At 38.5% G+C, this 16396-nt stretch overlaps 2 protein-coding genes across 2 annotated transcripts; both read left to right on the forward strand.

Annotated features, from left to right (window-relative positions):
• Positions 1 to 214: 214 nt before the first annotated feature.
• On the forward strand, positions 215 to 13849 carry LOC143881600 (ARID/BRIGHT DNA-binding domain-containing protein). The gene is made up of 15 exons (XM_077384778.1): positions 215 to 1562; positions 1713 to 1907; positions 3802 to 3855; positions 4946 to 5034; positions 5112 to 5394; positions 5510 to 5566; positions 7027 to 7058; positions 10227 to 10362; positions 10466 to 10639; positions 10735 to 11367; positions 11467 to 11604; positions 11735 to 11833; positions 12752 to 12852; positions 12973 to 13063; positions 13522 to 13849. The coding sequence occupies exons 1-15, from the start codon at positions 1416 to 1418 to the stop codon at positions 13615 to 13617; spliced, it is 2325 nt and encodes a 774-aa protein (XP_077240893.1). The 5' UTR covers positions 215 to 1415; the 3' UTR covers positions 13618 to 13849.
• Positions 13850 to 15329: 1480 nt separating this feature from the next.
• On the forward strand, positions 15330 to 16013 carry LOC143881279 (E3 ubiquitin-protein ligase RSL1-like). Its single transcript, XM_077384264.1, has one exon. It carries the CDS (start codon positions 15330 to 15332, stop codon positions 16011 to 16013), a length of 684 nt encoding a protein of 227 aa, XP_077240379.1.
• The last annotated feature ends 383 nt before the right edge of the window (positions 16014 to 16396 follow it).

Consider the following 16396-nt stretch of genomic DNA (forward strand, 5'->3'; position numbering starts at 1 on the left):
GAACCACAAGTCCACACCAAGAAAGAAAATTCGACAACATTTCCTTATTTCCTTTCCCTTGATTTTTATCTAGGGGCATTTTAGTCATTTAGGAATCTGGCTTGAGTGTTTTTGGCAGGCAACACGTGTGAGTCAATCCAAAGAGCAATAGGCATGAGGCCATGACCATGCAGTGAGAGAGAGAGGAAAAATAGACGAGCCAATAAGAGGGAGAAAGAGAATCTATAAAATGAGAGAGAGAGAGAGAGAGAGAGAGAGAGAGAGAGATTTGTTTGGGGCAATGAGGAGCAGTCATGAATGGAATCCGGGTAGAAAACGAGAAGGGCAAAAAAATGGGAAAAAGAGAAAAAGGGGCCCAAGAAACCTCAAACAACAAAATTCCATTTCTGGATTTAAAAGATTTTTCAATCTCTACCAAAACAAATCTCACCCTTTTAATGTTATTATGTTATAATCTCCGAATCTCGTGGGAGCCCATGAAAAATCAAAAATCCCTTTTTGGGTTTTCCGGTCTTTGTTTTCTTAGAAAAAAACAGATGTTCTATTACTTTTCCTTCTTTTATTTTCCCGATTTGTTTCCTTTCTTGCTCGGTTTGTCAAACTTTTTTTTTTCTTTTTTTAAATTTTTATTAATCCTTTTTCTTTTCGGTTGTGTTTTTGTTTTGTTTGACTTGGTTTTTGTGACAGCAAACAACTGACAGTCTTTAACAAATGTGAATTTAATTTAATTTTGTGGGGGAGTTGGGGTGTGTGTGTTGATTTAGGAGAGATTTTTATTAGAAATGTCCTTTCCGGTTTAGTTGTGATTTTTAAAGGGTTAGGGTTTCCTTTCAACTTTACTCTTCTTTTTAGATGTGGGTTTCGATTTCGGCACCTAGGCTTCCTATTTTTCTCTTCTGGGTTCTTGATTTTCCTGATTTTCTCATCTGGGTCCAAGATTTTTGCCGTTTTTCTCGTTTCGGTCCCTGATCTGTCTCGTTTTCTCATCAGGGTCGGTAATTTCCCCCTGTTTTCTCATCTGGGTCGTGGGTTTTGAGGTCAGATTTGGTGTTCTTGGAGCCTTTTGGGGTGTGGTAAGAGGGGGATTTTGGTGGGTTCTTTATCTTTTTCTGATTTAGGACTTTATTTCTTGGAGATCTTAGATTTTGAGGTTTTGATTTTGCTTCTGATTTGTTTCTCTCTTTCGTAGTCTTTTGAATTTGTGGGAAGGGCTGTGAGGTGAAATTAGGGATTGTTTTTTTAATTTTGGTTGCTGAGGTTAGCTTCTCTGAATTTTTGGGCTTGGGAGAGGGAGAGTTTTGTGATTGTGTTATTGATCGAAGATGATGTGGGTTGGGGTGGGTTTAATCCATTGTGAAGGTGTTTGGGGGGTTTTGATTTTTTAGAGTGGTGGTTTTGTGTGTCATGTATAAAGGATGTATCATGCTCAAGTTCCTCCAAAGCAGCCATGTAGTCTCCTCGCCGTTTATGGTGGAAAAATCGCAGATAAACAAAAGCAGGATCTTGGGGAGTTTAGGCCATTGTATCCACTCCCAGAGCTTGTTTCTTCTGGGCGCCTTGAGGTTGGCCAAACACCACTTTGAAATATTCTTGTGTTATGCTGTTTATGAAATTTTTGTTGGGTTTTGTTCCTTTGGATTGTGTTTTGTGTTTATTTCTGAATTGATTTTGTTTTAACATTCAAATTCCCTCACACACCTGTTTAAACGCAGGTTCAGACTCTTACTAATCCCACGGTAGATGAATTTCGGCGTGTTTTAGAATCAATGGACCCCAATTTTGTATACTTGCAAGGAGAACAGCTTTTAAACGAGGAAAGCATAGGTTCTCTAGCATGGGGGGATGTTGACTTATCCGGTGCTGAAGCCATAACTGGACTTTTTTCGGGTCCTACATTACCGACCACGGTAAGCAATTTATCATATTGTAACTAATCATGAGAAAGACAATCTGTTATTCTTTGTTTGGAATTGGATTGGTATTCTATCTGTCAAGAACCTCCTTTGATGCTTTTGAAGTGTTGTGGAGTAGGGTGCTAGGGAATTTGGAGACTCCCAACACACCTGTTTGCATTACATGGACCAGCTGATCTTTAGTTTCTTATATAACTTACATTGTCTACAGTCTAAACTCGAAATAAATCAACAGTTGGATTTGTATTGATTACAAATACGGATGAATTTGGCAGAGTTGTGATCATTCTATTCTCATTATACAACTTTGATTGGATGGTAACATTATATGTGGTTCACAAAATTCACATGTTGAAAAGGGGTTGGTCTTATACAATGATTTGTACAGCTGAGTCAAATGCCAGTTGCTCTGTATTCTATAGCATGCAAAATTCTTCTTTTATTATATGTATCTGTGGCAGCAATCTAAATGCTTTGAAGGCCAATAATTTGTTTTTATTATGGATAAATTAGAATTCACGCTGAAAAACTTTAGTACGTGAGACCATATGAGGCCCTCAAATCCTCGGGTTGCCAAGCTATCTGTTTAAAAGTTCACTCCTGTTAATGCATGCATGGCTTGAACCTCCTCTATTTGCATTTGATAAGGTCCATGATTTCACAATGTAACTGACATCCTCAAATTTAGGAAAAAAACTTCTTTCGTATCCTTGGTCGAAAATGCTGGCGAAGTGTCCCTTGATGATCCACCAACTAGCTTGTTCTGCCAAATGGACTCCCCCCAACAAGGAATCTAACTTTGATTTCGGTTCAGATTTCGGTCCTCACGGAAGTGGAAATTACTTCATGGAAGACTCTGGAAGTCCATGAACATCTTGTAAAAATCTTAGAAGTTTTTAGAAAGTCCATAAAAACGATGAAAATTTAAGATGAAATTTCAATAAATGTTAGAATGATACAAATGCACACTTAGAAACCATCACATAACCATGCCAATTTAACAAGATCAAATACCTAGTCATGTCGGATGTAGTAAGGTTCATTGATTCTAAACATAGATATTTCACATGTTTTGAAAGTTGATGATTGTGCCATTTCTTTTAACTTTTCAACTCACTCATCAGGTGTGATATCACGGTGAAGCATATGAGTTCAGGACCATGGTTTATTAATAGATTATTCATTATTGGATATTTGTAGAGGGACAGTTGTTTCTTTTTCCTATATCCCTCGTAGTGCTAGTGAGATAGTGGGCTCGTTGCCAAAAAGCAGGGTCCTAGAGAATGTAATATATGTGGGACAATCTCTGCCCTCGTCGTACTTCTCTTTTTTGGGGTCTTAGTAAGTTTTCTGTTATGGCTTACGGTTTCAGAATAATAGTTTCTTTTTTTACTCTACAACCTTTGCAAACCTTGAAACTGAACTAATCCTTAATATTACTTATCTTACTTTCCCCGATTTGGGTTTTGGACTGCAATTTCAGATTTTATATGGCTGTTCCATTTGTATCCATTTTCAAAAGATATTGGGGAGAAATAAAAGGTTAATGCATTGTTAATATACTAAGCTGTTAATTACTATTCATGCCGTTTCACGATGTTTCTGTGAGGATAGCATGGAATATGCATTACAATCATGGCCAGTACCGATGCAATTTCTTAATCATCTAATATCCAAGTATGGCAGATGATTGATTGTATGAAGCTGATATGTTTGCTCTCCCTGTGTTTTTGAATTTTGACATGCTGTGGCGAATTTTTAGGAGAGCCATGCTGTGTGGCTTCATCTTCCCTATCACTTTTTACTTAAGGGTGGATTCCTATCTGTAATATCCATTTGTAATGTGGTTTTGTTATCCAGTAGGAGTAACTGCAAAATGTGGTTGCAGGTTTATTTGGAGATTCCTAATGGTGAAAAATTGGCACAGGCACTGTTCTCAAAGGTGAGAAATTAGAATATTCTTGCATAATGTTTTATATCTTTTCCCTTACCATAGCTATAATTTCGAAAAAAAAAACAAAAAAAAACTAAACTTTTATCTAGCTATGAATCTATGGCTAAGCTCATGTACTGTATCTGGTTTTGCTCAAAATTTGCTTATCTTCTTTCGTAATTCTTATATTCCGCTACAGGGTAAACATGTATATAGTATCTTTGAAATTCAATTCATTTAGAAAGGGTTTTTTGTACTTGATTTGATCGGTGTTAGTGAATTGGGAAATTTGCCCATCTTGGTGGAAATAGAAAACTAAAAATTCCTTAATAAGTTTTTGGTAACTGAATGTTGTCTTCAATCAGCTGTGGGTAATTGAAATTTGTCATTTCCAGACCTTTTGAGAATCATCTGAGATACCTTATTTCTTTCTTAATTCAGTAATGGGTGACCCCTTTCGATGATGGGAATTTCCAGAACTTTTGAGAATCATCTGAGAAACCCCATTCAGTAATAGGTGTTCCCCTTTGGATGAGGGAAAGTTGTCATTTCCAACTATAGTGAGAATCCTCAGAGAATCATTGCGTTTTCCTTAATTCAGTAAAAGGTGATAAAATTTGTCATTTCCAACTATATTGAGAATCATTGTGTTTTGCTAATTCAGTAAAAGGTGATCCCTACGTACCTAGTTTTGGTTCAAGATTCTGCTGGTTAAGTAAATATTACTGCTTGAAGGCAGAACTTGTTGAACACTTCAAAATTTTGAGATTTGAAATACTTTTGAAGCCTGACGGTCTCCACCTTTTTCTTTCAAACACTTTATTATTTGTATAACCTTTTTTGTATTTTTTTTGTTGGCACCACGGAAAGAAACTCAGGCTTTTCTAAACTTTCTCTTTAAGCAAAGAAGCTTAAAAGATGGTTATTTTTTTTTTGGTTTTCATCTTTTGGAGAAAAAGAGGGAAATGATTTTTAAATAATCGATCATCACACTTCTATACTTAAATCTAAACGTCATAATTGAACGCAATGGTTCTAACTTCTAAATGCTCTTTTTTCTGATTGAAAGTTCTGAATCTCGAGTTTTCTCTTTTTTCAGGGGGTTCCTTACGTTATATATTGGAAGAATACGTTTTCATGCTATGCAGCTTATCATTTTCGCCAGGCGTTGTTATCAGTTGTACAGAGGTATTATTTTTATTATTTTTATTGTGTTAGCAAAGAAAACTGAGCATGTTACCTTATGAGGTTTATTTTGGTGACAGCTCGTGTAGCCATACATGGGATGCGTTTCAACTTGCGCATGCATCTTTTAGGCTCTATTGCGTATGGAACAACCACACCTTGCCAGCTAACAACCACAAAGTTAGTGGTAAACTTGGGCCTCGACTACTCGGAGAGCCCCCAAAGATAAATATCATTCCGCCGGAGAAAGATCTGGGTGAAGAAGAAGAAGAAGAAGGGTCACCTGGTACTCTTCCCTCTATAAAAATCTATGATGATGATGTGAGCATGAGATTTCTTATTTGTGGGGCGCCGTGCACGTTGGTGAGTCGGCATTTCCTATTTATTCATGTGCTTTGTGTCCTACCTAAATTTTCTTACACCAGCAGTTAAATAATGTGTCCATTGATAAATATATTATGAACTTACTTTTTGTCAGGATGCTTGCCTGTTGGGTGCTTTGGAAGATGGCCTCAATGCCCTCTTGAGCATTGAAGTAAGTATCTATTTGAGACCCACTTAGATTTTATCTAAGTAAGATGCTCCACTTGGGTTTTTCATTTGGATTATTCCTACATATTTCTTTCTTATACTATTTATCAATTCATTTTCTACTGGAAGCAGTTTGGCTTTTCATACCATTAAAAAAAAAGATAAACAGATTAACTTTACACCCTACATGATGGTGCCTTGCTCTCTACCCTTGAAAATAATTCCACCCGTTCACTTCTCTTGACCATATGCCCCTCATGAACTCTCTCTCTCTCTCTCTCTCTCTCTCTCTCTCTCTCTCCACAAGCTATAGACAATCTAAGATGGAAGCGGAACCTACCACGTGAATGGTTCATCTCATTCAAGATATTCCTCATGTGCCTGATGGGGCTCGAAAGCATGGTAATATTATGCGTCTAGGAAGCATTGGATGATTCCTCAGAGAGAGAGAGAGAGAGAGAGAGAGAGAGAGAGACTTGACTTTGATCAATTCTTTACTGGGTTCATGTGCCTGCCCACACACCCCAATTGCATGTGTGTGTGTGCACGCGTGCAATCAAAGTTTCAGTTCTACTGCCACATTATTGTCTTGTTGTCGAGCATCTTACCCAGAGATATCTTAGTTCATCAATTCTTTGACAGGGTTCATATGCTCATTCACATGGCTACCGATTTGTTCCACCAGGAAAATTTTAAGCATATTTCATAAATATTATCAGTCTGATCTGCTCATCATATTTCTAAGTTTTCTTTTCCGTGTACTTCATTATTACTTTTCAAGAAAATTTGCATTATCAGGTAAGTCTTGCTACTTGGAAAGATAGCACGTTATCCCGTTTCTTTCTATTTTATGGTCAAGAAGTTAAAAGAGTCGAACACTAATCACATGCCATTAGGGTAAGTTTTCTTGATAGTAAAATTTTCGAACAAAATCCGCAAAATGAATGCATGACTTCATCATAGCCTGAGTCTCGCCAAGAGAAAGAAGCATGGTTGTTTTTATTTAATTTTTGAATGGTAAAGATAAGTGTCATTAAAAGGGGATCAAGGTTCAGTTGACCAAGGTGGTGCTTTTTTTCTAATGCTTTTTTTTAAAGATAAATTCATAGTTTCTGCATTCTGAGTGGCATGGAAAGGTAGCTCATCCCTATGACAGTCAGATCCTCCAAAAATCTCGAGTTTCCAAGTGTATCTGATAAGGATACTCCGACAAGGATACCTTTATCAGATCCTCAAGGCAATGTAGAGACAATCAAACTTAATGGATCCCTGTACTTGATCCTTGTTGTATCAGATACTCTTATGATCTTATCCATCCATATCCCACTAACAGAGGCACATTCATAATTCTGATTGCTCTCAGATCGTTTGATTTATTCATATCTCATCCTTTTCCCTGTTGCATTGTACAGATGTTTCATTTTTATTTTCTGCTATTTGACTTCTTTTCTGCTGCTGCTTCAGATTCGAGGGAGTAAGCTTCATAATCGAGTCAGGTATGTTGGAAACCATTTACAGCTTTTGGTTGGATCCGTATTGCAATTTAATATGGTTACACAGTTTTTTTTTTAAATTATTGCACGCTGGTGTCATTATAAAAAGTCATGATGATTCCTTTCTTTATATTGGTAGTATTTGCATTATTTTTGCACGTATGGAGTCTCCTAACCACACTTATGATGCTGTACATTATCATGCATTTTTTCTGTGATATTGCTATGTTGGACATTCACTCATTGGCAAGGCTTTTAAGATGAGTCCACTATTATTGTTGTTATTATTATTTTTATAATAATTATTTTTATTGTAAAGTTTATACAAAATAGAATAAAAATTGAGAGGAGAAGAGAGTGATTGGTACCATCACGTGGTGCGCGACCTCCACACCCACCATGATTAAATTTTGTACAATTAGGAGTCGTTATTAATGCACACTGTGGTCCTATATCAGGAACTATTAAACCAGTTCCCAACTGACATCTCTGTAATCTGGAATATACTTCATTAATGGATGGTATTTCACATTCACCCAAAATCTGCTCATGAACTGGTTCAGTCTCTGGACCCAGGCTAGACAATAACTTCACCACACAAAATTCTTCACATTGTCTTGTCTGAACATTCAGGTCACCAGTAAGTCACTGATACACGTTCAGTTCTTCTCACATACCTCACAAGGCAGATAATACTCTTGTATAGACTTATCACCCTTTCGAAGAGTATATATTTCTTGATACAACTGGTAAATCCGACTAACATTCTTATCAGATGAATAGATCTCCCTCAAGTGAATCCAAATCTCTCTTGAGGTATCCAAGAACATCCCTATGGAGCTCACAATGGGCTTAGGTCATAATCTGCCGTTCATCATGCTCACTATCTCCAAAACTAATGTCACTTGGTAATGGCTTATCCATCATGAGTTATTCCCCTTTACCAAAGGAAGTTAAAAAGAACTCCCGCAACTTTAGCCTATTGGAGATAATTGGCACTATTTAATTTAATATATATTTTTTGAATGGTGACAAATATTTAGTTTAATATTCGTTAATTGTGATCCATTATTATCACTATTCGATGGACCTAAACCTTTATTCTCACTTTTATCCATGTATCACGATTGAAATAACACTGAGAATTCAACAACCTACCCCTTCATGGGAGGAATGGGAGGGAGCACAACAACGAACAAGAAATTGTGAAACAAGGGATGTAACACATGGGAGGAATGGGAGGGAGCACAACAACGTACAAGAAATTGTGAAACAAGGGATGTAACACATGCCAGATACGATTTATATCCAAACATCCCCCTTTTGGGACATTCTTTATGCACCAAATCCGTTTGACTTCAACCTTGTACACATCTTTAATTGTCATACTAAACTCTCGTATTATGAACAATTGCCGTTGAACCGTAGGTCAATCACATAATCTCATGATCTCATATAAACACACATCTTTAGTGGTCGAAACAAGAAACCCTACATAAGAAAAAGGAAAAAAAAAAGAATATTCTTCAAAGAAAGGAGGTTTGGATTTTATTTCTTGGGTAGAGACGACAAAGGAGAGAAACAAGTAACTAGAGAGAACAAGCAACCTGGCTCTGACGACATGTTCTCGTTAATACTATTAGTGCAAGGGGAGCACACTGTTGGAATGAAGGAAAGAAGGACAAAGAAAAGAAGAAGAGGAAGAGAAGAGAAAGAGAGGGAAAGTGTTCGTGCCCATCTAGGTAATTAGGTTGTATATCCAAGCCCCTGATTGATACTTGATCAGTTGATAGTACCATGCAGTCCTCCTCAACAGTTGATCAAATTACTATTCCTCATGATGGGTGTTACAAGCATCTACGGAACCACCAGACATCTTCCAGTGGCTAGTCTGGCTCTAGTACCTTGGCCAACGATGTTTGGTCAGGTATTGCTCTAGTTGCTTTACACCAGACTTCTCCTTGGATTATTCTCTCAGGAGCCTCTGATCATATGACTGGTACTTCAGGCTTGTTTTCTACCATTCTTGGTTCAGTCAGCAACACTACTGTTATCCTGGCCAATGATACTTTTGCTCCAGTACTGGGCAGGGATCTGTTTTTCCTTTTAACTCTGTTCACTTGTCTTACGTATTATTTGTTCCAAGTTTACCAACATACAGCTTACTGTATGTTGGTAAACTCACAAAATCCATGAGCTGTTCAATCGCCTTTCACCCATCATACTATGTCTTTCAGAATTTGATGTTAAAGAAGATGATTGCTGGAGGAGAAAAGATCAGGTTCAGATAGTTTGGTCTGATATCATGTAAAGTGTGGAAGAAAAGGAAAAATAGAAGAGAAGAGAAACACGAAGAGAGGAGGGGAAAGTATGCAGAAGAAATATCTTATTTTAGTTTCTAATACAAGATCTCTTCCCAAATTCTATAAATCTCAAGGAATGCGTAATTTCAGGTATCCTAAAGTTTCAAATTTCCCACCTTACTTTTCTATCCAAACGCCGGCCTGAAAAGTGATTCTCAGAAAATCAGGGTTACACAAAATATCAGAGATTCCTGAGATTTTAGAATGCACAGAATTTCTGCCTGAAAGACAGCCCGCAGGGGGGTGAGAACTGACTAATGAGGGAGTTTAAGAGAAGGCTCAGAAAATTGTAAACAGTGAAAGACCATGCTATTTCTATGAAAAGAAAAGAAAATCCGAGCAATCCAGCTAATTTAGGGAACCTCTAAAACCGATCCTAACTCATAAAATTCCTGAAAGCGTCCAAAAGACAATCCAGTTGATCAATCCAGCTTATATAGGGAACCTCTAAAACCTATCTTATAGTCCTTGATGTTTATGGATGTGTTTGTTGACGAATTTCTGCATCATATATCACTCAATATTACCGTAGTACTGTGCCATCGATCATACTCTTTTCATATATTTTCTTGCTGATTGATTTTACTTGATATTTCCCCATTTTTACTATGGAATATATCTTGTCACCTATATTATAAAGGCACGAACAACTTACCCGGAGGTGCTCAGCTTGGTGGCCTTATTTGACCATTAGGAAAGTCGTTTTGGTGTTCGTTGGTTATTTCATGGATTCTGAAATGTTTCTGCATTTGCTTCTATTCAAAGCGAAGTAAAATGAGCTAATGGATGGTATTAAAATGTCTGGCAGTGCCACACCACCACCTCTTCAAGCAGGAACATTTTCTCGTGGAGTTGTTACCATGCGATGTGATCTGTTGACTTGTAGTTCTGCTCACATATCGCTTTTGGTATCAGGTAGCGCACAAACGTGTTTTGATGATCAGGTACCTACAATGCACTTGTTTGGTTAAGCCTCACATTTATTATTATGTTCTCGGTAGAGATGTTGAGCTCTATGAAATTTGCTCTTATTCTGTTGACGCTCAGCTCTTGGAATGCCATATAAAGAATGAACTGATTGAAAAGAGCCAGTTAGTCCATGCACTGCCTAGTTGCGAGGAAAGCAAGCCATCTCTGTCTGAGCCTCGGAAATCTGCTTCAATAGCATGTGGGGCCACTGCATTCGAAGTTTGCATGAAGGTTCCTACATGGGCTGCTCAGGTTTCTTTCTGAACTGTATCGTTTGGCCATTTTTTTCATCATCTGAATTGTCAGTGAGCCATGCTCACCATATCTGCTATGCTATGTTAATACAGGTTTTGAGGCAGCTTGCACCCGAAGTTTCTTATCGTAGCTTGGTTACACTAGGTATTGCCAGTATCCAAGGTTCATCTGTTGCCTCTTTCGAGAAAGATGATGCCGAGCGACTTCTTTTCTTTTGTACAAGACAAGGGAAGGATCAACATTTGAAAAACACTGTTCCTAATAGTCTGCCTAGCTGGTTTAAACTGCCTGCACCCAGCAGAAAAAGGTCAGAGCCATGCCAGGAAACAAACTGTAGCCGTACAATTGATGAAAATGGAAAGAGTATTCTGAAAACAGAATATGATGATATTAAAAATATTGAACCAATAGAAGAGAGACACATGCCCATGGTGCCGGTTAGGCAGAAATTGAAGGTAGCTGCTATGAGACCTGTTCCTCACTCTCGGCAACACAAAATGCTTCCCTTTTCGGGAACATCCGAAGTAGATGGATATGACCCAGGGCCAGCAAAGACCAACTTGTCAATTGTTGCCTCTGCAAAGCATACTCCTGTTGCTCCTGCTCCTGTCACACATCGAAAATCATTGTCAAGCTCATTTCAGGCTCAGCAGATTATTTCATTGAATCCCTTACCACTGAAGAAGCATGGGTGTGGCCGATGTCCAATTCAAGTATGCTCTGAAGTAAGTCATTTATGTTATGTACAAGTTTTAGATTTCGACTTTCTGGATACTGTCTTATTGGGGTTCCTTTTTTTTCTAAATATATGTGGTTCCTTGCAGGAGGAATTTCTTAGGGATGTGATGCAGTTTCTTATTCTTCGGGGGCATAACCGGCTTGTCCCTCAGGGTGGGCTCGCTGAATTTCCAGATGCCATTCTTAATGCGAAGCGTCTGGACCTGTACAATTTGTATAGAGAGGTATACGATTCGCCTTTTCTATTTGGCTTGCCGATGCAAATGACATCATGCCCCCCTTGTGATTTTCCTCAAAGCATCTTCTCTGTACAACGTTAAAATTACTACTGTAGTTATTCATTTTCCATTTCAGGTGGTTTCTAGAGGAGGCTTTCATGTCGGGAATGGTATCAACTGGAAAGGGCAGGTTTTCTCGAAGATGCGCAACCATACAATGACTAACAGAATGACAGTATGTTTTTCTGATACACATTTCTTTCTTTACCCTAATATAGAATCTAAACATTGTATCCAGGAACTTGGTCAGGTCTTCTTTTCTTACAATTGCTTGTACTGGATTTTTATCATTGCCCCCAGTTTCAAATTAGATGGTATAATCATAACATGACTGGATAAAGTTAAATTGAAAATTTGGATCATAAATTCTAAGGATTCTTTTTTTTTCCTATCAATTTTTGTATTGCCCAAAGGCCAAATAATTTCTTGAAATATGGAGAATTTATTCCAAATTAGTTATATCTAACAGATTGTTCCATCTCCCTTGTGACTAAGTGAGACACCCTGAAATCAGTCTTTTACTTTAGTGTGAAAGGCTGAGATTCATCTCTCTAAGCAACATGTCTTTTAATATCAGCCCTTCGCACTACAGTGAAAGGCTGATTTCTTGGTGATGTACGTAGTTGCAACTCGCAATAGAGGTGAAACAAACTCCATATCTAATGCCCCTCATCAAATTTCATACATTTTATGACATTACCTTCCATTTCTGTAAAAGGCATGTATTCGAAGGATTTTTTCTTCTTTCATTCTTTGTAAAGTCGGGCCATAAAATTTCTTAAGATATAGAAAAATAGTTTATTCCAAATTAGTTATAAACTTATATCACTGCCCCGTGTCAAACCTATAGAAGGCATCGAGACCGATCAGTTCCACTTCCAGTTCATCTCTCTCTCTCTCTCTCTCTCTCTCTCTCTCTCTCTCTTATTTGATAAAACTACTAACAAGGCCGTCAACAACTATGGATCCTATTTCAGTTCCATTTCTCAGTGATCTGTATGGTTCATTTACTACTTTTGCACTTCCTCTGTTGGTTTCCATGAAAATGACTTTTGGCATATATTTTTTTTCTTTTCCCTACTATTATTCCCAGGGTGTTGGGAATACATTAAAAAGGCATTATGAAACGTACCTCTTGGAATATGAGTTAGCACATGACGATGTTGATGGAGAGTGCTGCTTACTGTGTCACAGGTCTCTCTCTCTCTCTCTCTCTCTCTCTCTCTCTCTCTCTCTCTCTCTCTCCACATATATGTATATTGTTTTTCATTTACAATTCTTTGCTGACAACCGGAGGGTGTAACCGATCAACAGTAGCGCTGCTGGAGACTGGGTGAATTGTGGAATATGTGGTGAGTGGGCCCACTTTGGTTGCGACAGACGGCAGGGTCTTGGTGCATTCAAGGTATGACATTCCAACCACCTCATATACCTGTCATGATGTGGTTTCTCCTTGTCCAATTTGAAACACAAAAACAACAGCAAACAACGAGAGATGATGATGAAGGCTTTTGCCTCTGCTTGCCGTTTTGCTCTTTCTTTTGCCAGAAACTCTACAGAGGGGCATTCATTTCAGTGTTCCAGACTTTTTCATCTGGCGGAGTGATGGGGATGGCCCATGACCCAAAAAAACTTTCCTATCCGATCACCATCCGACTTTTTTCACATTGAATGTGGAATGTTGTCTATATTTTTCAGGGTGCTAATTAAACTGTTAGCATCATTTGATAGGGGAAACTTTTGGAGCATAGCCCATCCACCTAGAGCTCACCAGTAACACCAAGCAAAGGGCTTAACTTCGTGGCAGTTTTGGTTAGGTCTTGTATCAGATTGACAGTATTGCGTTTTGTGTTGTGGTGACAGGACTATGCCAAAACAGATGGGCTGGAGTATATTTGTCCACACTGCAGCTTGACAAACTTTCCCAGGAAATCACAGAAAATGGCCAACGGGTATTAGTAAACATCATATGAGGTTTTGCTGCTTCCCTGATGTAATCTTTTTCGCCTCTTTCCTCATGCATTACGAGAAAAGGCCCCACTTTCTTTAGTGGTTAATCTGTATTATTATTATTATCAGTTTCCCATTGTTGTTTCCATCAAAGGTGGTACATGAAATTATATGGTGTAACATGCGTGCTTGCAAGTAATGAGAAGTGCTGCTGCCTTTGATATTTGATCCAACACAACAACAGCTTCTTTTGGATGAAATATCAAGTGAAAACATGAAAAACAAGATTTTATCTGGTGTAGAGGGACTATGCATTATAGAAACCTCTATAGATGGAGGGTTGATTTTTTTAGGGCTTTATCTGAAGCATAGGATGTCAAGATTATGTGAGTCGCCTCATGCTGTTCTACAAGTATTGCCGCCTTCATCTCAAATGCATATGCCTACTTGCCTTTTGTAGAATTCAAAAATTGTAAATTTCTTGGGATTTGCTAGGGATTTTTGCAGCAAGGCATTTCACGGTTGGCTGTTGCATGTGAGAGCGGCCACACAGGATCACTTTTCAGCAGATTTTGTCTTATTCATCTGAGGTGGCTGCTCTCACATGCAACAACCAGCTGCAAAATGCCTTGCTGCAATGGTCCCTAGCAAATTCCATTTCTTTTTTTGCTATAAATACATTAGGTAGCAAACATTTATATTTAAGGAACCTGTATATATGATGATAGTGTAATTTAAGTACATGCACAATTATTCTACTCCAGGCAACAAAGTCCCCTTAAAGGCTTAGTTCCTTGTCTACCAACCACACATCCTCTAACCAAATCAAATTCTCTCTCGATACCTTCCTCAAAAAATCCGATTCGTGCAGATTCTTCCCCAACAAACGAAGAGATCTTGGCGGAATTGCCACATCTTATGCTACTAGAACTTATGCCTTGTTGAGCATCTTATCCCATTTTAAAATAGGTTTATTCTGCAGCAGCAAATGCTAGTCACAATAAGGGTTTCAACTGAGCTGATTTAGTCATTAAACACAGGAAACTGATGTGTTGAAGACTATCTTATAAATCTAAATTCAAGATTTTTTGACATAGGCACAATTAACATATAAATGAAATAAAAATAGTTGTAAAAATTGAAATAACATATAAACCCTGACGATCTTACGAGGGGGACAGAGTGGATCTAATCCTAGACTGACCTGAACCGTCCATTTGATATTCTTAATTTATTCAGCATTATAATGTTTCTGATGGTAAAAAATAAATGAAAGGATCCAATCCAATGCCTTTGTATCCTCTACATTATTGGGCATTAGTTTTATACGGTAGGCGTGATTTTTGGGCTAGAGGATCCAATCCAATGCCTTTGAAATGGACGGTCCAGATCAACCTAAGGACCCAATCTCTCAATCGTCAAGGGCAAGAAACCATCTCCTGCCAAACTCTATTCCCTATATAAAATCTCAAGTACTAATGATCCCTATTTAACCCTGGTTTTGTTGTATGGTAGCATAACTCTTTCACTTGTAGTAAAAGGTAAGTGCAACTAAAGATATGAAACCTAATTAGCTTTGCTTAGGCACTCAGAAGAGATTCTTTCTCCTACGATTGGTTGGTCTTTTATAAAAAATTGAGGAATGCTAGGCTCAGGGAGCCCTTGCAAAAATGAGATGAAAGGGGTATACTATAGTCTATAGATTCCCATAAAAAGTGGCCATGGGAAACACAATTGGAGCGCAAGGGTGCTTCTCCTATAGGAGAGAAGAGTCTTGTACGTTCATATGTGAGATTTGCATGGAACCCATATCACAAAATCAGAGATTCAAGAGTAAGAGATGTTCTCACCCTCTCTGCATGGATTGCATCTCTAAGTACATTGAGGCAAAGGTCCAAGGCAACGCAGCAAAGGTAAAATGCCCTCACTTGCAGTGTAACAAGTTCTTGGATCCTCTATACTGTCGATCGATCCTCTCGAATAAGACATTCGAGAAGTCGTCTGAAGTGCTTTGCGAGTCTACGATTCTGCGGTTCCAGAAAGTCTATTGCCCCAATAAGAATTGCTCAGAGTTTGCAGTGAATGAATGTGGTGAAATGGTTAGGAAAGTGAAATGCCCATCTTGCAAACATTTGTTCTGTTTCCATTGCAGGGTACCATGGCATTCGGGTTATCAATGCGGAGAAACTGGTATAGAAATAGATGAGAACGAAGTTCTGTTGGGAAAACTAGTGAAGAAGAAAGGGTGGCAGAACTGCCCATATTGTAATCGGGTTGTGGCTAGGGTTTCTGGGTGCCAAATAATTCGTTGCAGGTTAGAAGCTCAATCAATAAATTTTATGTTTTATCGCTGTTACGGGTGCAACTTGGCTCGTGTCAAACCCGAATCCGAATGGTTAACCTGATTTGGTTGGGGTAGCCTTCCTTGGTTTGAGTTGGGTTAGGGTCGAGGACTTGGGCAACCCGACCCCAACCTGAACCCGATCACATTTTTTTGCCCCGGGCCAAATAGATCCCAACCGGACCCGATATGAAAAATCAGGGTAGATGGGTTGGGTTGGGTTGGGTTAGGGTTGACAAATTTAAAGACGGACTGGGTTAGGGTTAACCCTGCTCAACCTGAGGTTCGGGTTTGGTTTGGTTAGAATTGAGGTAAGGTAATGGTACTTTGGGTTGGATTAGGGTTGGCCTCAACTAGACCTGACCCAGCCTGAGTTGCACCACTCATCTTTATTCCAATCGTTCACCCTTCATTCTCGAAATGATATCCCTATAGGGTTTAGGGTTT

This window comes from Tasmannia lanceolata, unplaced genomic scaffold (assembly GCF_043159265.1).
Source record: "Tasmannia lanceolata isolate RefF3 unplaced genomic scaffold, GAP_Taslan_0.1 ptg000007l, whole genome shotgun sequence".
Lineage (NCBI taxonomy): Eukaryota > Viridiplantae > Streptophyta > Magnoliopsida > Canellales > Winteraceae > Tasmannia > Tasmannia lanceolata.

Excerpts from the sequence above, each read along its gene's own strand:
- LOC143881600 (XM_077384778.1), top strand. The coding sequence starts at position 1,416 with ATGTATCATGCTCAAGTTCCTCCAAAGCAGCCATGTAGTCTCCTCGCC. Across the intron at positions 10,640-10,734 it reads TTCCTACATGGGCTGCTCAG|GTTTTGAGGCAGCTTGCACC; the intron begins GTTTCTTTCTGA and ends ATGTTAATACAG. Across the intron at positions 12,853-12,972 it reads TGCTGCTTACTGTGTCACAG|TAGCGCTGCTGGAGACTGGG; the intron begins GTCTCTCTCTCT and ends ACCGATCAACAG.
- LOC143881279 (XM_077384264.1), top strand. The coding sequence starts at position 15,330 with ATGGGAAACACAATTGGAGCGCAAGGGTGCTTCTCCTATAGGAGAGAA.